At 39.1% G+C, this 24,442-nt stretch overlaps 1 protein-coding gene across 1 annotated transcript; it reads left to right on the forward strand.

Annotated features, from left to right (window-relative positions):
- The first annotated feature begins 1,174 nt into the window (after positions 1–1,174).
- On the forward strand, positions 1,175–4,633 carry SNAI2 (snail family transcriptional repressor 2). Its single transcript, XM_062633430.1, has 3 exons — positions 1,175–1,330; positions 1,894–2,439; positions 3,381–4,633. Exons 1-3 carry the CDS (start codon positions 1,252–1,254, stop codon positions 3,560–3,562), a joined length of 807 nt encoding a protein of 268 aa, XP_062489414.1. The 5' UTR covers positions 1,175–1,251; the 3' UTR covers positions 3,563–4,633.
- Positions 4,634–24,442: the final 19,809 nt, after the last annotated feature.

Here is a 24,442-nt window from a genome sequence, read left to right on the forward strand (position 1 = left end):
TGTAGCACATTTAAGACACTTTCATCCTAAATTAAATACATAATATAGATTATACCTTCATAGGAAGTCAAGAGGTCCTAAACGCACTAATGGGGAGGGACGTTTAAGAGACATTTAAATTACTCAGTCTATAATTTGGGGAGGGTTGCTTATCTGTGCATCTTTTAACTGCTTTGGGTAATTAGGAAAATTTCCTTGGCGGTGCTCTAAGAGGATAGGCAAAAGAGTGACATAATTACAATCAAGGAAGGAAAGGTCAAGGTTTTGCATTCTGCAGACTTTTAAAGTAAAAAAAAAAAAATAAAATAAAAAAAAAAGAGCTTTTCATATGAACAGTCTGAAGCAGTATGCATATTATATAAAACCTATCACCCTGCTCTGAAATGTAATCTTTTCCAGGGCTTCTTCCTCTCCTTGAGCTCACTTGCAGTATCTTGCTGGCCCTTCTGCCTGGAAGCGCACAGGCTAGGGAGGCAGGCTGCTCGTCTCCAGCCTTTCCTAAGTGCAATTATTCAAAGGCAGTTCCCAAGCAGAGCAGGCACACAGTCAGTTCAAAGGCTTCCATTAGCTCTGCCGGCTAACTTGTTATCTTGTAATGTCCCCCCTTCTGCCCTTAATGAACAGTTTGTTCCATTGTAATTCTTATACATCTGGAAACCAGATTCGTTTTGAAAAAAAAAAGTAGAAGTTTCAGTGCCTGTGACTTAGCCAGATCTCTTGTCAGCTGAATCAGTAAACTGACCTTTTTACAAAGTACTCTGACCAACACATTTTTCTAGACTGAAATTCTACAGAGCACACCATACACCCACTTTGCAGCAAGGACATCGCGCTCTGACCACAGCTCCTCCATTCACAGCTGTCTCCAGCGGGAGGAGCTGAAACCTGAACCAAACCCTCGGAGCAGGGATTGGATCCCTCCCGCCAGCAGCCAGAGAGCCCTCCCAGAAAAAAAAACAGTCTGTTTGGAAAAGTGCTTGAGAACATCTCGAAGTGATTGGAGGAGAGGAAAACCCTTCCCCCCTGCACCTGACTAGTGGGTATTTACAGCAGTTTTCAAGGCGCCTCTGCACTGCCGCTACACACAGCCGGAGTGGATGGACTGCGCGGGGCAGGCACTGCGACAGGAACCGATGCGCTCGCAGTGATAGTGTGTGTGTGTGCGCGCGTGTGTGTGTGCTGCACACCCGGCGGGACCGCTACGCCGACCCACGAAGAGAGCCTGGGAGAAGGGGAAGCCTTGCATCCAAAATGCCGCGCTCCTTCCTGGTCAAGAAACATTTCAATTCATCCAAAAAACCCAATTACAGCGAGCTGGACACTCATACAGGTAACAAAACGAAATCTAATGCCACCGCGTTGCTTCTGAGGTTGCGCTCATCGCGTGGCAGTAATGAGGAGGGGTGGGATTGCTTTTCGGGATTGAGGGAATGGGTTAGTTCATTCCTAGCTTTTTTTATCTTTTGCTTATAAGGGAGGAGTTTTAAGAAATATGTCAGTGCTGCCCATAATGAATCATAAAAGTTTGCTCATCCACTCGAACTCAAGTTACTTGGAGCGGATTTGGAGTTTTCCTGGACTGTATCTGCTGGTGGTAGAATCAAAGCTTTCATACAAATCCTTCAGGAAGTTTCACTGCTTCGTTGTACCAGGCTGCATAGATTCAGAAACAGCATGCTGCCTTGAAAAGACCCTCCAATTGTAATTTGTCTGTTTAAGGGCACTGTCTCTACCCATCAGCATATATGTATGAAATAGTATTTCCTTAATCCTCCTTATATTAGATGACCATACTGTTTAATTCACACACCTTTTAATCCCCAAAATGTTCATTTTGCTGCCTCTTGAAATACTTTTTGGTTCTCTTACCTTAGAATTTTCTTTTTTCTCCAGTGATTATATCCCCATACCTGTATGAAAGCTATCCAGTCCCTATCATACCACAGCCAGAGATCCTGAGCTCAGTAGCTTACAATCCCATTACTGTGTGGACTACAACCGGGCTGCTACCATCTCCGTTACCCAACGACCTCTCTCCTCTTTCTGGATACCCCTCATCTCTGGGAAGAGTCAGCCCACCTCCACCTTCTGACACCTCCTCCAAAGATCACAGTGGTTCAGAAAGTCCCATTAGCGATGAAGAAGAGAGAATCCAGTCCAAGCTTTCAGACCCCCATGCAATCGAAGCTGAAAAGTTCCAGTGCAGTTTATGCAACAAGACCTATTCAACTTTCTCTGGCTTGGCCAAACATAAGCAGCTGCACTGTGATGCCCAGTCTAGGAAATCGTTCAGCTGCAAGTACTGTGACAAGGAATATGTCAGCCTGGGAGCACTTAAGATGCACATCAGGACCCACACACTACCTTGTGTCTGCAAGATCTGCGGCAAAGCTTTCTCTAGACCCTGGCTACTTCAAGGACACATTAGAACTCACACTGGTAAGAACAACCATTACAGTTGCTGTCTCTTGTTGCTATAATGTCAGGATGCCTTTTTGCTATTTTTCTCCACAGGTGAAAAAAGCAGCACTATTTCTTTACTAACCTTGAAAAGCATCCTTAGAATTTCAAATGTGTCATTAAAAGGCTTAATTCTCTCTCTTGGGGGGTGGGTGGGAGGGAGTGTAGCATAGTCGCATAACTGTGTGTCAGGTGCTGGTATAAATCAGCATTGCTCCCTTGATAGTTTTAGGATGGTTTAGCCCATTTCCACTAGCTGAACTTTTTTTTTTTTTAAGGATTTTATGTTAACTCTCAGGCTTTGGAAATTGCTAACTTTCAGAAGGCTCCAGCTGATTCTGAAATGAAGAGCAAAGCCAGAAAAGCAATGTATGAGGGGCTACTTTCTAGCTCCTTAAGTAGCTGGCACATTTTACATGCGCTATGTCAAGTCCTTCAGGATTAGAAATGCATCATCACTGAAGCTGGGGATTTTTTTCTCTCTGGAGGCAAAAACTTGATTTTGAGTATAACACTGAGTACAGTGTAATGTCTGTACAGATGTTTGCTGCTTTTCTGTCAAAGCCCTTGTCCCCAGTACCTCACACAGCTCTAAGCAGAAAAAGTTCTAGGAAAATATGTGAAACTTTTGGAGAAGCCCAGCCTACAAGCACTGCAAGCACCTGTGAATGCAGGAGGTGTCAGCAGCTTCTCCTCTGAGATTGCATTTAGCAGCATATTCTGCAAAGACTGAGTTGCAGAGCTGAAAGCTGTTATGTGGCCCCATTAACCTTTTATTGCACATTCTTTATTATAACAAATCCTTTCTGCTTCTTCATTTGTTTCTTCTGATAACCACAGGCTTTACCTGTCCTAAATATGTATTTCTTCTTTTTTTTTAAAAAGCTTTATCCTGTTTTCCCTTGATGTTTCCTTTTTAGGAGAGAAGCCGTTTTCCTGTCCTCACTGCAACAGGGCTTTTGCAGACAGATCCAATCTGAGGGCTCATCTGCAGACCCACTCAGATGTGAAGAAATACCAGTGCAAAAATTGCTCCAAAACTTTCTCCAGAATGTCTCTTCTGCACAAACATGAGGAATCTGGCTGCTGTGTAGCACACTGAGTCATGCAGTCAATGTTTACCTGGACTCAATGCATTTCTCCACTCCTGTTCCAAATGATAAGTGGAAATCCAAAGGCGTTTTCTCATCTCCTTTTCAGCCAAAAAAAAAAAAAATAACTCCACAACCAAATCACCACCAAACAATAAAAAAAAATAGTGGAAGGACTTAGAATGTCAGTAGAAATGAGCTTTAAGTAGTTTCTGTTCAGTCACACAACTGCCTTCTTAAGTGTGAATTCTGAAATATGGGGAAAGACACCATGCATGACATTTCAAGTAGATCTAAAGGAAGAAGCATTATCGGCTTTCTTCATAGATGAAGCCAAATGTAGGTTGTCTTTTCTTGCTTAGAAAAGGCTACAAAGTTAACAATACATTCCTGCCAAGCCATTTCAACCAAAGAAACAGTATTTTAAGTGGAACTCTCAGTAAAAATACTACCCAAGTGAATCTTGCTAGACACCATTTGTCTCAGGTGCCTTAAAAAGTATTCCGAGTTTACCTTAGTAAATGTTTAATATTATTCATTGCTGTGTTTTTATTTTATTTTATTAGAAGCCAAGGCCTTCATTAATGATCCAAAAAGCTTTAAAACTGCATAATTAAGAGAAAAAAAAAAACACATGTAAGAGAATGTATGAAAAATTGAAAGCCACAAATTAACCGCATGTGCCTTTTTTAAAGAAGAAGAAAAGACTGTAGCTTCACACATTCCTGGTGCATGCTTGACCACCTGTAACATGGAATAGTTCCTCTAAACTTTAATCTTTCTTAAAAAACGGGAATAAGTGCAAGAGAGGGGTTCATGGGAGTTTGACAATTATTTTTTTTAAATGCACAAAGGAAATGCAATATTTTCAGCATTACCCCTCCAAGTGCCTTTTTTTATTGATGATTTTGTAAAGTATGTGGACATAATGTAAATATTTTTATTTTTATATGATTGAATGTGTCATGAATGAAAGCGAATTGTTGCCTATAGCAGCATCTATAGATAACTTGAAGAAAGTGTGAAGTGAAATTTATGTTGTTTTCTAGCCACTTTTTTACAATAAACATTTTTAAGTAAGATTTCTGTTGTTTGTTCTAATTAAAGAAAACAGCTGTGTCTGGTTTATCAAGGCTTTGAAACACAGAAAAATGCAAATGTCTCTACACAACCAAGTGAAGACAAAAGTGGATTTCAGATGCCAATCCTTAGATTGCACGTACTGGACATTAGAAAGGCATATACCCATTGCATTTTAAACCATTTAAAACCATACAGGGCATTTCTCTAGAGTCACTGCTTTAAACCACCTGTGCTTTTTTGCTACTTACAATGGTATGACAATATTGTGAAGTATATTTTTTCAAAAACATTTAAAAGAAGCTCCTTTCTTGAATTTTAACAGTTGAAAGGATGCTGCTAGGGCAGTCTTTTATAATACTTTTCCCGAGACTCTCACATTAGGAAATCTGGACCTGATCCAAAGTTCATTAAAGTCAGCAGAGCCGTATAGGTGTTCAGTAACGTTTGCATGATGTTCTTTTAAAGTAGTAGTCAAGTCACAGTACTATATACTTTATATGGCCATTTCAGGAAGATGAAAGATATTTTTATTAAGGTATCATACATATCAGAACTGCCAAGTGAATGTGTTATGTCTTTGTATCAGCTAATATATCACAGGAAAGAATTATTCAGTAATAAAAAGTAGAAATATTTTTCTTCAGATGATTTGACTAAGGACTCCAAGATCTGAACTATATAAAAGCATTACAACATCAACAAATCATGTCTCATCATTACTGACTAGTTCAAAACAACACTGTTTTTAACTTGTAACAAAGTAGGAAGCTAGAAAACAGATAAGCACTGGTTGCCATCCAGTCTAAATACTACATTAATGCCTACATTGGGGTACCAGCAGGAACAAGTAATAGTGAAAACAATTTATCAGGAATGTTACTGATGGATAAGTAAAAGGTGCACTTTTCTTGAAAAAGAGTACATTTCAGCAAACTAATGCAACAGACCATGCATGCCTTTTGACTCCTCCAGCTGAGTCCTGCGGAGGAGTGCTGCAACAGGGCTGCACTGGAGTAATGCAAGCAATAGGCACATGATGGAAGTTTTGTACCTGTTCTCCACAGGAAGCATGATACTGAAAGAAGATCAGTTCAAATGAAGCTTCTCATATTCTCCACGCATCTTCTGACAAAATCTCATGGTTATAACAACAATTCCCCAGATCCTGCTAGATTTTTTTCCTCTTCAGGAAATAGCTAGAGAGTTAAAGAAAGATAAGGTTAGTGGGAATTTGTGAGGTAACATTTTGAAATGAACATATGAAGGCATCAAATAACCTTAAAAAGTTTCATGTGGTTACTCTATTGATTTGCACTTCCATGTCATTCTCTTTGAAGTTCTTAGGCTCCAGTGGCTCTTTGTGCAGCTTTCTCTTCCCAGAGCAAAATTTACTGGAGTATGAGGAAAGCTCTGACAGTCAACAGCTATTTGTACTGTCAAAGTTCTAGGTTTGCTCTCCTGTGTCATGTCACAAAGGCTTTTCCATTGCTTTAATTCACACTTTAAATTCTCAACGCCCATAGTAAATGAAATAGCATAAGATCTTGACTTGTTGAATGAGTGGAAATGCTACTGTTGTCCTTAAGGGAAATCAGATGAAAACTTCATCAAAATACAGTATGCTAAACCAAACACAAGTGGAACTGGTCTGATTTGAAGATGACAATTAAGATATGCTACTTTGCATGCCTGTAACACCTGTACTCATAAAACACAAAGATGGGAAAGGCTAGAAGCTCTTCTGGCTCATCTCTTTAATTGAAACAGTGCTCTATCACAGATCCTTAGCTCTCTGTCCAGTTGCAGCATAAACTTCCCAGGGAGCTGAATTTCTCTGCTTTTTCTGTGAGACTGCTTTTTATTTGCTATCAGGACGTTTCTCAAAAACATCCGCTTCTATACCTGGACAAGCTATTTATCAGTGTAACTTGAATTCTGCTATGGGTTGCTGGTTGATGGCTCCTGATTTTCTTGAAATGTGATGGAAAACTCCCTCCAGGGCTAATCTACCCATTGACTCTCTTTGGCCATTGCTACATTTCTCACAAGACCCCTCTCATTCTATATTCAAATTCTCAACTTTTAAAATCTTCTTTAGGAAGATCTTTACACTATGAATATTTTACTTTGTTTTTTTTTTAATCTGAAATCAGACACATTTACTTTTCTGATATTTAATTTTTGACACCAGTGCTAAATGTAAATCTTTTAAGTGAAAAGTTAAGCTATCAAAAGACCAGTCTCTCCTCTAAAGGCACCTGAATGACAGCAGCCTATTACAACATGATTCATAGTTTTTTTAACTCTCCACTAACAAGTTGTTTAAAATCAGTAGATCTGGGGGAGGGACTTTTACCGAGAGGTTACTTCAAATCTCTAAGTGCATACTTGTTTGGTTATATGATTGCTTACTATAGGGAATGAGGGCCAGATCATTCCTTTAAGATGTTCTGGCAATTTACTTTCCCTTCTCAACTGTACTTTCAGTGTGCAAAGAAGGGCTGTGCCACCTTGGCCCATGTGTCGTTACAAGTCAAATTATCAGTTTCTCAAGGCTGAAGGCAACAATTGATTCACTTTGTTTTTTCTCTTCCCTTGCTTCCTTCTGAGCATATTTTTTCACCTCAGAGGATGCAGAATGGAGTAAGATATGCATGAAATGAAGACGGAACAAAGCACACATTTGTGCTTAAAGCACTACAATTATCCTAACATCTGATGTGGAGTTCAGAAAAGCCACTTGTGTACTCACCAAAGGGTTAAAATAAGTGCCTCTCAGATTTAGGCACCATAAAAACTGTCTTCGGTATTTTACTCTATTATTTGGATAACAATAATAGTTCCTGTTATCATTAAGCAAGCTCAGGGCTTATTAGTCTAAGCTCCATCAAATCAAATGAAAAAAGAAGCATCATAAAGATCCCGTAATCTCCTGTAATCAATTAAAAAAAAGGAAAGACAGTGGGAAACCTGGTTGTCCTGGTTTTGACTGAGATAGAGTTAATTCTCTTCTTAGTAGCTGGTACAGTGCTGTGTTGTGGATTTACTACAAGGGCAATGTTGATAATAAACTAATGTGTTGTTGCTAAGTAGTGCTTACCTTAAATTGAGGACTTTTCAGTCTCTCATGCTCTGCCAGTGAGCAGGTACATAGGAAGGTGGGAAGGAGCAGAGACAGGACACCTGACCTGAAGTAGCCAAAGGGATATTGCATAGCTTGAAATATCATGGTCCAGTAATCTCATGTCCACCTTGTACTGGAGACCCCAGAACTAGACCTGGCACTGCAGAGGGGCTTTGCCACTGCTGAGTAGAAGTGAAAATACCACTCAGTTTCTTATGGGATGCATTAAGGTTCTGGAAACTGTATGAGCCTTAACAGTACAGACAAAAATGTTGCTTGCGTGCTCTGTCCCTTCTTCCTCCAAAATTTAGTTAATTCCAAATCTATACAAACTCATCAGGAACTGTGAAGGGTGTGTAGTATGGGACTTTCCTGGGAGAAAAAGAGTTGCCCTGCCTTGTTGCAGAGTGCAGAATTAGGGTGTCCCAGGTGAAAGGTGACACAGGTTTCTGAAAAGGGTGCACATCTTGCTGCAGAGGGGTATCCTTTTTGAGATACCACATAAAACATGGCTTAGCAAATTCTTTGAGGCCATGGTCCAGCCTAATTGCGTACTTGCATTGCTGTCTATTCTGAGGGACACACAGCTAAACCAGGCTAGAGATAAAAAATTAAACTGACAGTGGTGGTGGTTTTATCTCTTTGGCAGTTTGGTCCCTTTGTTCATCTTTGCGTACTATTTCAATACTTCAGGAAGGCCATCGAAACAGATAACTTTGTGTTTTTTCTTCTGGTTCACTCACAATTTTGTGTAGAAAAAATATAAGCATGTGCTCCTTCACGGTCCTCCTTCTGTCGTTTTCCTCACATCTCTGTAAGAAAGAAGTTATTGCAAAATGCAACACCTGCTTTCTGTTACATGTCTCTCCTCCCTTTTGCCTGGGAATAATTAATATACCCATCTCTTGTCTTTTTCCTCTCTGCTTTATATGCACCACCAGAAGTTTGTCCAGTGCATACATGAAGTAGCTGTGAGGTGGACAAAGATCACTTTGACTGCTCTTGCCAAGAGGGAATAAATGACCTTTTATATCTGTCCTTTATGCAAACATATTTTTACATCATTTTGTCAAAACAAGACATAGAAAACAGCAATCACATGAATGCCAGCTCAAGTTCACATGGCCTCCCACATTTTTAGTACACTTCACCCTCTAAGCTTGAAAGAGCAACTCAGGTACATGCAGACATTCATGACCTCTTCATACAGGTAGACATGCAGCAGAACAGCCTGCACATTCAAACATGCAAATCCTTTCACTGCAACCCCAATTGGAATCTGCTTCAGAAAAAAACAGAGATGTCCCTCATTTTGTTGCTAGAGCTGTCCCTCAATTAAAAAAGGTGGTTTTAAATGCAAGCACTGGGGTATTTTCTAACAGGACAAAATCGAAGGAGGGTGTTCTTCAAGTTGTTTGCCCACCAGCATAGGCAGCGCTGAGAATACTACACATTCTAGATCAGGATACTTTATGTTACTTATACTATAAACCAGAGCCTTCTGCCTGAGAATGACTACAGAAAGCCATTCCTCACCTTGTTAAGCCTTGGCATACTCCTTACTTCTCATGTTTTACCCCTTCTGTTACTGCTTTCTCTTCCTCACATCAGCATCAGCTTCCTAGATGTGGCTGACAAGAGTTAGAAGAATGAAAACTGACAGTTATTAACTAGCTCCAGCAAAAAATCAATGAATAACAGATCTTTTAACACTAGATAGATGTGGGTATTGTCACACCTTCTAACCAGGCTTAGATGTGGGACTGAACAACAAATACATGTTACATGGTGGGCCATCAAATGGCAGCGGGTTCTGACCATCACTTTTTCACATCTTCTTCAAAGGCATGACCTGGGACTGCTTGGTCTACCAAATCCATCACAGAGAATTGCCTACATCTGAGTCCTATGGGCTCCCAGTAAAAGCACTGAACATCAGCGTACCAAGTCACAGACGTCTGCTAAATTGCTAATAAGAAGCAGTTAAAGTATAACGTTGCACTGCAATTAGCTCAGATTTTGCCCATGTCCCTAAACCAAAGTAAATTCCTTTGATGTAACCTGCCCTATCATGTGTGCTGGCAGATCATCCGCAGCTGACAATGAATAAAGAGTTAGAAGAATATAAACTGACAGTTATTAAGTAACTCCAGCAAAAAAAATCAATGAATAACAATCAGCAACTTAAAGAAATAATATTATGCATAAAAGACCCCCACCTCTGTAAACACTGCATCATATTCAGTATTAAATCATTAATTTTTCACATTTTTGAATGGTATAAAAAGATATATTGAAGACAGTTCACCAAGATTTATAGTGAAGTATTCACTATTCATCTATAATGCATGAGACAGGGCCAGGTTGCTATGTCCTGGGGAAATTAATAAAAGAATCTTGTGACTCGTGATGGTGTTAGTGAAACAACTTGGCATCTCAGCCCAGATCCTAACCAGTTCTGACTGGACAAGGCCTACACTCAAAAACAGACAGGATTTTTTGACAGCCCTGACTTACTGACAGAAAAACACTTTTTGGGGAAAATGGCTTTCATCTTCTAGGTAGTTTCAAGAAATTGCTCCACGCATTTTCTCTGTCCCCACTTTTCCCCTTATTAGCAGAAGAAAAAAAAAAAGTTGATACTTTTATTTCCCAGTGAACTCTCCTCACAGGTTACAAAATCATCGCTGTAGGTTGTGCTTTGGCAGTCGCAGCAGAGAGCCCTGACTGAGGGATGCTTCCAAATATTTGAACTCAAATTCTCTGTCCACATAGTATGTCAGTATGCCATTGGCAGGACAACATGGGTTCTGGGAACAAACAGAAGGAAAAATAGAGGTCTTAAAGACTGTTGAAATGTTAGCCTTCATAGGAGGGCATGGTAGTTAATGGATATTTGCAAACAGCAAATATCAGTTACAAATTACCATCCAGTTCAGGCTTCTGTAACAGGAAGAACTCAGAAGTTCAGCACTGTTTAGCTTGAAGAAAAGATTTTGACTTCAGCTAGGACTACAGCTGATAAATCAGGTATGTCTGATTATTGTTCTTACTGCCACAAAATGCTCTTCTATGTAAAGGTGTCCTGGGATTGTCCCACACAATGACTTTCTCCCAGTGAACCTTGCATTTGCCACTGTCAGAACCAGTATTTCAAATCTATATGGACATTTGCTAACAGAAATGGCAATTTTCTATAATTCTTTGCTGCTTAGGTTTGTAGCATAAAGAAGAAAACAGAGCCCAAAGTCTGTAAGCCTAGGCATCTTACTTTTCCTAAACACTGACCTATTTGGAACTCTATGTGTCCTTTCTTCTAGTAAACCTTTTTTCTTGCTGTACAATCACATGGGCTGGAGCTTATATGTCAGATTGCTTTGCTAACAATGGTGAGGTTGCAATTCTGAGATTCTGTGGTAAGTTTATAGCGTTTTAAACATTTTTCTCTGTGTTTTTTTTTAATGTATTTTTGGAAAGACTGCATGATATTGACCTACTCCTTAAACCAAGTTCAAGTGATTTTTGACAATAGAATTCCTTGCCTATTTTTTGAAAACTGCAGACATTACATTAAATCTTAGCTCCTGAACATTTGAGAAGCTTTTTCTATTCACATTCACTAAATGCCTTCCCATCTAGTTTATATTTTCCTGTTTAAAACAAAAAGTACAGATTTCATGACAGGTCTCTTGAGCACAACTTGAAATTATGGAACTCCTCTTTGCAGTTTCAGACAATGCTCTTGAGAGAGGAAATGCTGCATGTGCAGTTCTTGCTTCTACATATTGATCCTGTGAGAAGCGTCACAGTTGCTAAAGAAAATAAATGCCTGTTTGCATCTTAGGTCACTAATGGAGAGGAAGGATCTGTTATGCGGCACTCACAAAAAACAAAAATATGTTGCCATCACATGTGTGATTTTCGTCCGCCACTTTAAACAGGAAATTGCTTTTAGGTCTTTTAGTCCAGATAATCTTCTCTTACTCACATTACTTTGTTCCTAAGCATAAAGAAGGAAGCTGTTTTCTGAGAAAGATGTTAGAATCTGGCATAGTACTTATTATAGGGGCCCATAACTGAAACTGCAACATACATTACCTACACAGATGAACACTATAGCTCAGTATCTATGCAATCTTTCATTTTGAAAGGAGGAAGTAATATTTTGAAGAGGTGCCATGTAAAATCAAACCATGCATTTGCACTGTGGCTTCACTGATAGATTATGACAAAGTCAAACTATCTAGGAGCAGGACTGTCTTATCCCTTGAAACAGACCTACTATTGTGAATGGTAGTGCTCATTATATCGCATGACATTTTCCTTTAGACTGATTTTTGTGTTCTTTAATGCCCTGGTAGTAGTTTCTAACATGCTGCTAGGAGCCATCACATTCTGACCTGATGCAGCTGGGAAGAAAGCAGGACAGGATTTCACTCAGTTATTCAAGGGTGAGCCTACCCTCCAGGAGATTTTGCTGCTGTAACTGTGCAGCAAACTCTCCTAGCACAGATGCAGTTCATGTTGACAAAATGTGCTTTGCCAGTAGGGCTTCTCCTGATTGCCCAAGCACAAGAGTAACTTGCAAGCCAATATAACTATAACTAGACTTTAGCTTCTGTCAGTATAGAAGTGCTGCAAAGAAAAAGAAAGAGGAAAAAAAACGATAAAACAATAGCCCTACACTCTTGGCAAAAGTTCCTGATACAGACCTGACCTGAGTCATAGGACAGTGCAGCTTGCACACCTCCTTGTTCTCAGAATTGTGCCTAAAGTATAGCTCAGACATTAATGTTTAAATAACAGGATTTTGAGGTGACTTGTGATGGGAAAATGTATGCTTGATGGCAGAAGAAGAGCCGGACACAGTTCTTCTCATGGAGGGACTACAGCAAATATGCTAGAGTTAATCCATATTCTTTCGTTTTATTTTCTCTTTGCCTGTTTTTAGTGAGGATGAATAATGTCCGTGTCTTATAACACCTCGGTAATAGTTCAGCAGGATTGCTGCGACCTTTACTGGCTGGACGAGTACTGATTAGCTGCAGATTTCAATGTATGAAATTCAGCTGACATGCCAGGTTTGCAGTCTGTACTGCAGCAGTTTCTGTTGAGGAATGTAAAAATTATCATTTTTGTTATTCTTTGAGAGGAAACTAATAAGTTGGTGGAAATGGAGAGCTGAAGTGAAATGAGTTTCTCTAATTACTCCTTCTGATTTAGTTTTGGCAGATAACTGCACATGCCTGGACTACACTCAGCTGAAAATGTCACATTTTGTTTTTAGCCATTTGAACCCAGGACAGCCTCCCGTCTGCTTACACCAAAGATGAACCTTTCCAGGTGATCTAAAATGTAGACTTCTTAACTGATGTGAATGGCAGCCTTCCTGTTTTAAATTCCAAGCTGTAAAAAGAGAGTTGTGTTGTCAATCAGCCAGCAAATGGTGCTGCACTGGCCTTTCTAGAAAAACAAACAATGGGTAATAAATGACTTTATGGTAGGATTGAATTTAAAACAAAAAATCCTTATCAGTGCAACATGCTTTCTGGTCCACTAAAACTATTCTGTTTTAATCTGTTCCAGCAATGTTACATTTCCCATTCTTCTAATTAAAACTGGTCCTTCTAAACATATAAATGTATGTGTACATACAAATGTGGGTATGTATATATAAGCATACACATAGAAACATTTTCTGCACTTAGGCAGAGAGAATTAGAGTAAAATTACACTCTAAATGATACTTTTTTTTTTAGCAGTACTGTTAACATTACCATTCTCCTTTCTATTCCAGAATCTTAATTTTCTTTACCAAAAACTGCAGTGAGTTTCTTGTTCCTATAGTTACCCCCCAAAAACAGAGCTTTGACAGTAATCAAGTGTAACCAGTACTTTCAAGCAGCCAAACAGCATACTGCAGAGGCAGATAAGTCTTAAATAGATATATTGGCACTGCTTCACTCAGAAAGGTTTCAATAGGGACAGTCATCAAGCTGACGATGAATGTTAGCAATGGAAATCAGTTCTGTGGCTGACCAGAACATGGAAGGAAAGAGTGTGAGAAAGCCATAGTGAAGATCTTCACTATTTATTGAGTGGCATTTTACTTTGGTGTTGCAAGCAGGAGGAGTCAAAGCAAAAGGAAGACAAAACAAACTTCTTAGCAGGTCAAAATAGAGTGTAGGAGTTCCACTGCATCCCAGGGACTTTGCAGAGCTAACAGGTATGCCTGAAATCCACAAATGCATGAACCCTCTTGGATCCTCCTGGATTACCTTTGTAAAAGCATAGAAAAATTCCACGGCGAGTGGCATGTCCTGGGCAAGTTTCAGAGATTCTCAACACCAGAATGTATTTTTTATACCCTCTGTTTTCATTCAGTTCCCACCTTTGAACTACACAAAATTCATGGCACAATGAACCAGTCCGTGGACTGGTTTCGAGAGCCAAGTAGCCAATATACTGCAGACTGCATAACAGACATAAAGGGAATGTACCGTATTAATTTACTCAGACAACATGTTTTCCTACAGTTTTCAACATCTGTAATGGAGGCTTAAGCACATAGTTCCCATACTGGTCAAGAAATTTTCTTTATGCTTATGGAATACAGGCAGTTTGTGTTTTTTTTCTTTACTCAAACTTTTCCCTGACTGTTTAATGACAGCCCTTAAGTATAATGTTCCTGTTTAGGTTTACCATGCACCTGTGTTATCCTTTTTCTCTAGCAGAAATTAAGTTTGGACACAACTGAGGGTTTGGGTTTGGATTTCTCTGGTATATTCAGCAATCTCATAGAAGGAAAATAAAGAGCCAAGTATCTTCTGGTTCACATGAATGTATCACTCTTGTGTGTTCAGGAAATCTGATGCATTCAGGAAACACTGGTCTTACCAGGTGTGAGCAATACAGCTGTGCAGAGCACTCACAGCATCACATCAGACCTATTGCATAAATGCAACCTCTTCATCTGCACCTAAGTGAAAATTCACATGCAAATCCAAAGTTTCACATTTTCTATACATTCAGAAACCTTCTGGAGTATCAGAAAGAATAAAGTGGTCCTACTTTTACACAGATGTTCCAATAAAGGGGAACCTGTATGCGCCAGGCAGTGCAGAAGAGTATTCCATTTTTTAAGTGATGAAGGGGAGAGGTAATACTCTGCCTACCTACATGAAGGACACACAACATAAATTCAGTCCTCCTTCACCCATGCCTCAGCCCAGGAGCTGCGGATTATAACCTTTCACCCTGCACTGCACACAATCAGTTCAGCTCCCAAACGCAGAGATAGCTTTATGCTGGAATTTTCAAAGTGCCTGTTTCCATTGAATAGACACAGTCAGGGGGCAGTGGCTAATAGGCAAGTTGGTTCTCAGGGCTTTATCCACAGGATAAGGTGGATGTATTTCCCAGTGTGTCCCACAGTCTTGGTCTCTTGGTGCATATATGGTTGCATTCTCACTTCATATCAAAGCAAAACACAGGTGAGCAACCTCACTTTCCCATGGAGGAAAGCTCAGGCATACAGTAAGGTACATTTCAGTAAGTGCCCTATCATACTGTAGGGGACAACCAACACTGTAATATGTGAATTTGCTCCAGATTCGAGGTGGAGCCATTATATCCCAGATTTTGTCAACATTATATATACTTACCATAGGCCAAAGGTCAATAAAGTTTCTGTCAAGAAAGTTCTTTCCAAAGGTGGTGTAGAAATGGTGGGGTTTTCAACACATTGCCTGTGTGTCAGAAGAAAGAAAAGAAAGCAAGAGATCTGTGTGTGTCCCTATAGCTTCTTACATCCCACAGTCAGCTGTCATGCTGCAAAGGTTACAGGGAAAACCCATAGGACAGCACAGCTGAACAGAGTTGAAGCCGATGCCTCACCAGCAAAACCTTTCCACCCCTGTACTGCTGTTTTAAAAAGGGGCAAGGCTTCAGAAGCTTTCAGGAAAATAAAACAAACCAGCACCACCAAACACTTAGATGCTGCCCTATTTAAAATCTGGTCTTGCACATGATGACTTGAGTAGTGAGTCTGGAAAGCGCCATCAAGGAGAACATACTGTAAATTCAGTTTTAAACCCTTATTAGGGAGAATACAGGCTTAAATCCATCTCCCTGGACTGCACCTGGACTGCTGTGCTGAGTCATAGTCCATCCTCCTCTCCTTTTTAGACCTAGACACCCTGCAGACTGGTGGTTAGACCACATGGAGGTGGAAAACTGGTTCAAACCCTACCAGGTGGGGTGATGCCTAAACCAGGGAATTCCTGGGGCTAACCAGTCATGTACACTCAGAGCAGTGCATGAACCAATGCGAGAGAATGACATTTTTCTAACACCCAATGAATGCTGTCTTACACCTTCTTACTTTTTATTGCAGGCATCTCCAAAGATAGATACACTTTAAATGCATTAGTCAGATTATATTTTACATATATATTAAACATAAAGCTGTGAAAGTGGTCAGACACTGGCACTGGAACAGGTTGCTAAGAGAATCTGTGGAGTCTCCATCCTTGGAGATATTCAAAACCTAATTGAATACAATCCCAGGCAACCTATTATAGCTGACCATGCTTGAGTAAGGGTGTTGAATAAGACAATGTCCAGAGATGCCTTCCAACCACAAGAATACTGAAACTCTATGGTTAAAAAAAACAAAACGAAAAAAAAGGAAAATAAGTTTTTTTATATTTTCATGTAACCTAGAGAAAAAATGAAATTATTTTGGATCAGATTGATGAAATGTGTTTCTTGTTCTAGACGTGGAACTGTAAATGGTCTTAATTCTAGTTACTGAACCTTTTAAAATTCTGGTCTTTTTTTTACTCTGTTCAGGTACAACGGCATTGATGGACATGTGTGGCACCAGTGTGACAGGGATGTGAAATTCTTCTCATATGAAGAGGCATTTCAGCAATGACTAGTCATGTATTTTCTCCTTTGGAAGCTATTCACAGAAGTGTTCATTTTCAAGGTACCATTTCTTTTTCTTTTTATTGTCATCATGGTGAAGTCCCTAGTAACTGACATTTACTGAAGGAACTAGGTGCAGATTTGTCTGAGATGTGCAGAGGATGAACTAATGCCATGTATTATTAACCTGGCTTTAAGAAATTTTAGAAATGCAAGTCTCCTAACTGAGAGTTATTGAAGTTTCTTAAAGTCCTAATTTGTTTTTCCTTGAAGCATTTAGTTCAATAGATCTTTATCAATCTATACCTGTACATACATGAAGATCCGTATGCAAGGACACATGTTTACAACAAATTGCTGAGACTGTCTACATCTGAGGTTGTTTCTGCATATTCATGTGTAGACCTAAGGGCTGAAATATCTTTTCTGCATGACAGATTTTACCCTAATAATTTGTACAGCATATCCTTCAAACACAGTAACAGCGTTTGGACAGATGCTTCTGAAACATACTTCCATGGTTCCCTGAAGTGTTCTTTGTGTATTGAACTACAACAGATACTATTTTATTTTGGTGAAGCAAAAGATAATCTTGGAAAATCTTTCACAAGAAGTGTCTATGAGAAGATTGGAAATCCCACAGACTATTGTTTTTGTTCCTTCCTATTGGTCACTGACATGTTTTTGAATGCCAGATCCTGGAAAAATCATGATATCAGGTAAAATTACTAAATAAGCATTGGGAATAGACAGCAAGCTTGATGTTGAAATAAAGGCTCCTGTCATTAAAATATATTTCCATTTCTTATTTATTTAGGATTATGATTTATTTATGACAAAAACCTTTAAAAGGTGTGAATGAATTTTCTTTTCCTAATTTGGATAAATTAGGCAAATTCACTGTTCTTTTTCTTTTTTAATTTGATACACAAGCTGTTTAAACCTGTGACAGTGGAGCAGCATGTATGCTTTCAAGCAGCAAAAAATCCCAGGTCCCTCATTTATTGATTTACAAATTTGCCACACACATATATGATTTCTTGCATCAGCTCTTTTCTCTCATAAAGAGAGCTTCACCAGCCAAAGTGGAAATTATTTGCAACCAATATGAATTTGAGTATTTACATTAAATTATACCTTATTTTTCCCAGGGCATCCAAAACATAGCAAGCTCTGTATTGTCATTGCTGATGATCTCTAAAACATGAGATGCCAAACATACGTATTTAATTAAACAGTTTATTCTGTTAAGCCAATAAAATTACATTGTTATCAATATCAGCTATTCCACTAGACTGAATAATGAAAAGTAAGTGGTTTTAGTCCTCATAGTTTCTCTTCTCCTGAAGCTTTTTTCACAGCCCAGTTTGTTCTTTGTCTACCATCTTTCCTGGTATGAACTCCAAGGTTGACATAGAAAATGCAGCAAAACCTGGAAGATGAAGTAGTGTTTTAGATGCAGCTCAGTGTAGGACTAACTCTGGACAGAATACATTTGCATATGTATATGCAAAACCCTCTGCATATGTGATACAGGGGTTAATTGTCCACTGTGCAGGAGAACCAAATGTGTAGTTGAAGGAGTTATACTAACTGACAAAGACTGTTTCTCATCTTTCTCCTAATATCTGTTTCATATTCTGAACTTCCAAAATGAAAGATTTCAGGGGTCTTTAAATGATTATTACTAAGTTCCCAAAATGGTTCTCTTAATGTGTTTTTTTCATGAAGTCTTACATGCCCTTTATTCATTAGATGTCTGTAACAATGAGCGCATGTTCACAGTGGCCACAGGTTAGCAATGCTGGTTAAGCAAGTATGTGTTTAACTTCCTTCTAGTGTTCAAATCACTGCAATGTGAAAATGTACCTGATTTACAGCAGGCCGTGAGTTGGGATTTGCTCCACTTCTAATACCCAGACAGAGGGCTAGATACAGCTGGAATGTCAGCAGTCAATACGACCATAATGAGGACTTTCCATTGAAAAACTTTTCCAATATTCATGTCATATAAAGTGGTGCTACAGGAATAAGAAGGATGAGTGAAAATTCCCCCCTTGGATTCCTGCTTTCCGTGGGACATCACTTCCAAAAAAAGCAATGCTCCAGCATTTTTCAGATTCAAATGCATTTTGATATGAAAACATTGGTTGCAGCATTCATCATATTCCAAGTTTTCTTATAACCTCCTATTGCTGAAGAAAGAAAAATTACTCCTAATAACAAAATTATTAAAAAATAAAATCCTGATATATACATTTCCTTTCATTCCAATTCATCCCAACCTGACATTTATATTAAACTTAAGAGGTCATTGGATCGAGTTCTGCAGAGCAAGACATCAGAATTTAGAGTCCCACTGATCATTTCTGTCTCTCAAGTACAGGCTCTGGATGAATTAGCACCACTATTAATCACAATAATACATCTATGTCATGGTTCTGAGATTCTTGAGATGTTTTCCAGAAACTGCAAATTGGCATGATACAAGCCAAAAAAACATTAAAGCATAGATCTTAACTCTCCAGTGAATCCTTCGGAAACTGAATAGCTCTCATGGCATATTTCTGACAGGAAATACACACTTGAGATGTTTTAAGCCTTAAATGTCACATACACAACGGAGCTTAAGCCTGAGAATAGCCTCCCCTGTTTCCAAGATCACAATACTAGTATTATAATTAAGAGGATAAAATGCCACTTCCTTGCTTCCCATACCCCTCTCCAAATGAAATGTGAGTCACTTCATGAATTTCATCTAAGCCTGATGGAACAATTTCAGCCTGTCCTGGACAGCCCTCCTGACCAATTCCCTCACACATACACTCACACACGTTATTTCTACTAGCTTAGATTTCATATCCACCTCTGCTCAATTGCTTGTGGCAGGCTCTAGTGGTAAAGCAAATGCTTTGCTGCTGGTTTTCCCCTTAGAATTACAGATCACTGAAGAAGTAGCTTAAAACATTTCCACTGGAGAAAAATGTGATGAAATTGTTAAAGGTTCAGCAGCCTTGAAACACTAGTAGGCTATTGGCATGAGGATTATTCCCAGACATGATCTTTCCTTTGGAACCTGCAGTCTAAGTTTGCAATATTTGTTCACTTCATGCCTCCTCGGCGTAGCCTGTCTCTCTGGCTGATTTTCTTCCTTTCTTTATCTGAAGCTGGCATTTTTTCCACTCTCAATAATTAAGCTGTCTCGATGTTAGAGACATGCCTATTTTATCACATGTATGTCTCGTACACAGTTGAAAAAGGAGATCTCCAAGGGAGAAGAAGGCTGGCGTCTCTGCTGTTGAAACGGTTTCAATCTGGCCTGAATACTTTGCCTGCAGTGCTGCAACCCACAAGGGGGTCTTAACCTCTGAAACCTGCTGACTCAAGAGTAATTGGCCAGCATGATGCCACTGTGACCATCAAGTGGAACAAATAAAATTACCCACCATTTCAGTGCCGTGATTGTCCTCCCCCACTGCGTGATTCCATGAATCCCCTGGAGGACTGACCTGCTTATAATAAACAAATTGTTTTCTGGGCTCCTTTTCCATTGCCTGTAGGGAGTTACAAGAAGACAGAACCAAGCTGTGTTAACTATATTTAGTGGTCTTTTTTATTTCTTTCCTTAAATTGCATCAGATGTTGCAGATGACTAGATACAGTATGATCTTTTAAAATTATGTCCTCAAGAATCAAACAATTAGAGAGAACAGCATCTCTACAAGGAAACTCAAGTTTACACAGCAATAGAAAGTTATAAATTTAAATAATTCAAGAGGGTTGCACATCTCCAAGTTGGATGACTTAATTCCTTTTCCTGAGAAAGACAGTTTAAAAGCAGGGATTCTCTTACTCTATATACAATTTTGTAATTTGTTTGCATAAGAGTAAGCTGTTTACGCTATGGGACATGGCTATATAAAGTTAATTGCCAAAACTCACTATCTCCATTAACAGTGTAAAACCAGAATATCTCCCATGATGGCAGTAGGTTTATTCAGATACACACCAGTGTAATGGAGAACGAAATTTGGCTTTCCACCCGTCTACAGTTCAGAGGGAGAAAGCTAGAGGGAGGCTGGGGTAGAGCGGAAGGAGGTAGTTCTTGTTCTTTTGGTTTTCCTCCTTTAGAATAACAGCACCCCAAATATCTGGATTAACGTAGAGGAGATAATAAGGCATGGTAAACCCATCAGCAGGACAAGTAGCATGAAACTTTATTATAGTGTCTGCAGTAACTGCCTGAGCTGATAATGACCCTAATGTGGCCACAACTGACTACAGAAGTGCAGATTTAGTCCCAGTCTCACAAAGTTTTGTACTAATACTGTGTGAAATTGCAGTTACTTTGAGTTTTCATCCTTTATTTGAACAAAAGCAAAATTTGGAGGATGAAGATATATGTGAACTATTTTTTCAGCAAGCAGGTAAAGAAGCCCAATGACTTTTGCAGAATCAAATCATGATAAGGAATAAATTGGCAAGACTGAGAAGTACCGTGAACTACTTTGCCATGACTAACAATAACCATCTTAAACAACTGTTGGTGTATTTCTGAAAACAGTTCGCTGTTGGTTGCCAGTTATTTCATTTAGACCCAATTCACTGCAATCACGTGCTTAAATGTAGCAGACTGTCAAGCACATTGTTAAAACAAGGTCTTGAAAAACCAAGGAAAATTAACACTTTCTTTTCCCTTGTCGTGGTTTAAACCCAGCCAGACACCCTGCAGTTTTTTAGTTGCTGTATGTGATTACTTTTTATCGCTCCTAGATCCACTTCAGTTAGCTTGTTAAGGTACTTTGAGAAATATTTTCAGTTTTCTTTCTGAGTTTTGAGAACACAGTAAGAGTATTTAAAGAAACAGAGTGCTTATCTGGTTCTTTCCGTCCAAAGCAATCTCTCAGCCTTAACAGACCTGAAACAGTCCTTGTAAATTAGAAGAAGTCTGACCCTTGTTTTAAATTTACCATGCATCCTTCTGCTCATTTTATTTCCCAGCAGATAAGGAATAGACCAAACCTACAATGCTTCTATCATACACAAGTCTTCTCCTTTTCTACATATAGCTTTTTTCTTCCTAGCTCCCCTTTTTCTGCTGCAAACCTTTGTATGTCAAGCAACACATAGAATAAGAGCATAAAAACTTATATTTGGGATCCTAGTGCTATCAAGATGGGAAGGGCATAACAGTTTTGCTTTATACCAATCTGCTTCTCTCATTAATATTTTGTTACATTCCTTCTCCTGCCTGTTCCAGATCCTCCTCTCAAGTGGTTTATAGTCACAACTCTAAAGCACAATTCTCTACATCTCTGCTGTAAGGAAATGACAAGCACTGACCGGTGGATCTCCTGAAGCATCCTTCTTAGTCAACCTGTGTAATAGATAGATAAAACATGGGATACAAGCATTCCTTTTTATAAGTAAACCCACAGAAAAATGGTCTTCATCATTGTGATGCATTTGATTCACAGTGGAGGACTCTTTGGGGTTTGAGGGATACATCACCTCATGGAAAGGATTTGAGATCTCAAGGCTAGTATTCACTTGAGTATCACAACCAAAACTGCTCAGTGCCCAGGCATCTGTAACTTATCATATTATGGTGCAATCTATCAGCCTAAGCCCCCATATATGAAAAAATTTCCAAATATTGTCATAGCCAGTAAGCAGATCATGCATTTGAAATGACACACAACAAACATGCAAAGCATATGCCATGAACAAGTCTTTTGTCATCCAGAGCTTCTCTAGCTCTCTGCTCCAGAGGCTTTGAAGGGATGTCACCTATCTCAGAAGGCACACATCCTTCTGACAGCATAGCATACAACTGCATATACAAATATAATGCACACAGATGTAGTAACACCTCCTCTCCATCCAGCCCTTGGTGGAGGTGGAAGCTGATCATGAAAGCAGAGCAGAGAAGATTCATTTTCTTTGCTCAGAGGCCTTTGGTGGTGGCGGTGTCTGAGGAGCGGTACCTAGTTAAATATCCTTGAACAGAGGGCATTTTTCCCTATAGTTTTCTCTTGCAGTTGGTTCAATCTTTCAATGAGCTGTGTGGATCCTAAGACCATTTAGCCAGTCTTAAGCAAGCTGCCCAGCAAGAAGATGGCTGAGTAATACCAGTTGCTCCTGGTGTGACTCCTGATGTGGCTCCTGTCACATTGAGCTCTCCAAGCAGGCTGCAAGGAGCAGTCAGCTTGACCAGAGACAGGTTTATTGAAATCTGGGAAGATATTTGCACTGTTGGTTTTAATGCCTTAGGAGCTACAGAAGGCTGTAGGCTTCACTAAGAAGAGAGAGAAAACAGATCACAAAGATGAAGAATAATGTCTGGCAGATAACTCTGCTTCTCTGCGAAACATAATCCCAAAATACTCTGGCAAGAAGATAGATCATTATACCATAATGACAAGCATTAGTCTCAGGTCTTGTTTTTTCAAAGAAGCTAAGTTTAGAAATAGACTTCCTAAACCTTAAGGCCTGGAACCTTGTGCAGACATTAAGATTTGTCTGCAGCTCCTCGCTTTACTCCTACATTTTCCCATCTGCTAGCAACTGCTGCAAATGACTGCCTAAGACAGACCTGGACTGTATAGTTCTCAGTAAGGCAATATGTCACCTCTATTAGTACTACTGTGATCTTATTAAAGAAGGAAATCCTGTCAGTAGTAATCTCAAATTCCTCAGTTATCATAAATTAAAACTCCCCATTTCTATCTTGCAACAAGAGTTTTTTTTCTTTAATGTGCATACATGTGCCTATTTTTACATGCTTTTTAAAGTCTTTGTTGTATTTTTCAGTGAATGGCAACTGACCACAGAAATTCTCCAAACATTAGTAGCTACAGAGACATAAACTCTCAAAAGCTTTGACTAACTCTTGCTGATAAACACATCCTTGTTGTAATTATTGGCTTAAGTCTTAGGAAGTGTAGTTTTGTGTCTGGAGCAGTCAAATGGCATTTGGAAGCTCTGAGGATCTTTCTGTGGCCTTGCTGCAGGGGTCTTTTTGAATTTGGCAAACATAAATGTAAACTTTCTGAGCCTATGTATCCCCTTCTGTGAGATGATGGTGGTATTTATACTCCCGCCACCTTTTCTGAAGAGTAATTTGAAGCCTCTAGTTATGAAGATGAGCAGAGTTTATTACAGTACCAGCTAGAGGACATTAGGAGACCATGATGAATATCGTACAGGAGGGACAAGCTTCTAATGATATTTTACATTACAAAACATAACAAAACTTTTCCCATTTCTTCACCATTTTCTGTATCTCACACTGAACTCCTGTTGGCTTTGTTAAGGTCAGTGGTGTTTGTTATATTTTTGTAAGACAGCCAAAGCAGTAGTAATAACAAACAGATTAATTCTGCCTTATTTGATTAGTCCAGATTCTTAGAGATTATATTTTTTTTCAAACACGGTTAAGTCTCCTTTATTAAAAATCAAAATTTACAGTTTCTTTGCGGATACCATGATGCAGATTCTTAGACAGCGAAGTTGTTTAATGATAGGTATTTATTGTACAGATTTCATGGTCATAAAACACAAAGTGGCTTCAGAAACTGTATCCAAACAAAAAGCCTTTCTATATTTTGATCTACTCCGAATAGTTCTTATAATTCTATAGCAAACTTAAGACCAACAGAAAGGGGCTAACATTCTTTATGATTAATTTGACAAGTGAATAAGGAGGTCAACTAAAGGCATTGCCATTGTCCATAGACCCTGTCACAGCAGG

This window comes from Pezoporus occidentalis, unplaced genomic scaffold (assembly GCF_034315485.1).
Source record: "Pezoporus occidentalis ecotype Australia unplaced genomic scaffold, CSIRO_AGI_Poc_V1 ctg4, whole genome shotgun sequence".
Lineage (NCBI taxonomy): Eukaryota > Metazoa > Chordata > Aves > Psittaciformes > Psittacidae > Pezoporus > Pezoporus occidentalis.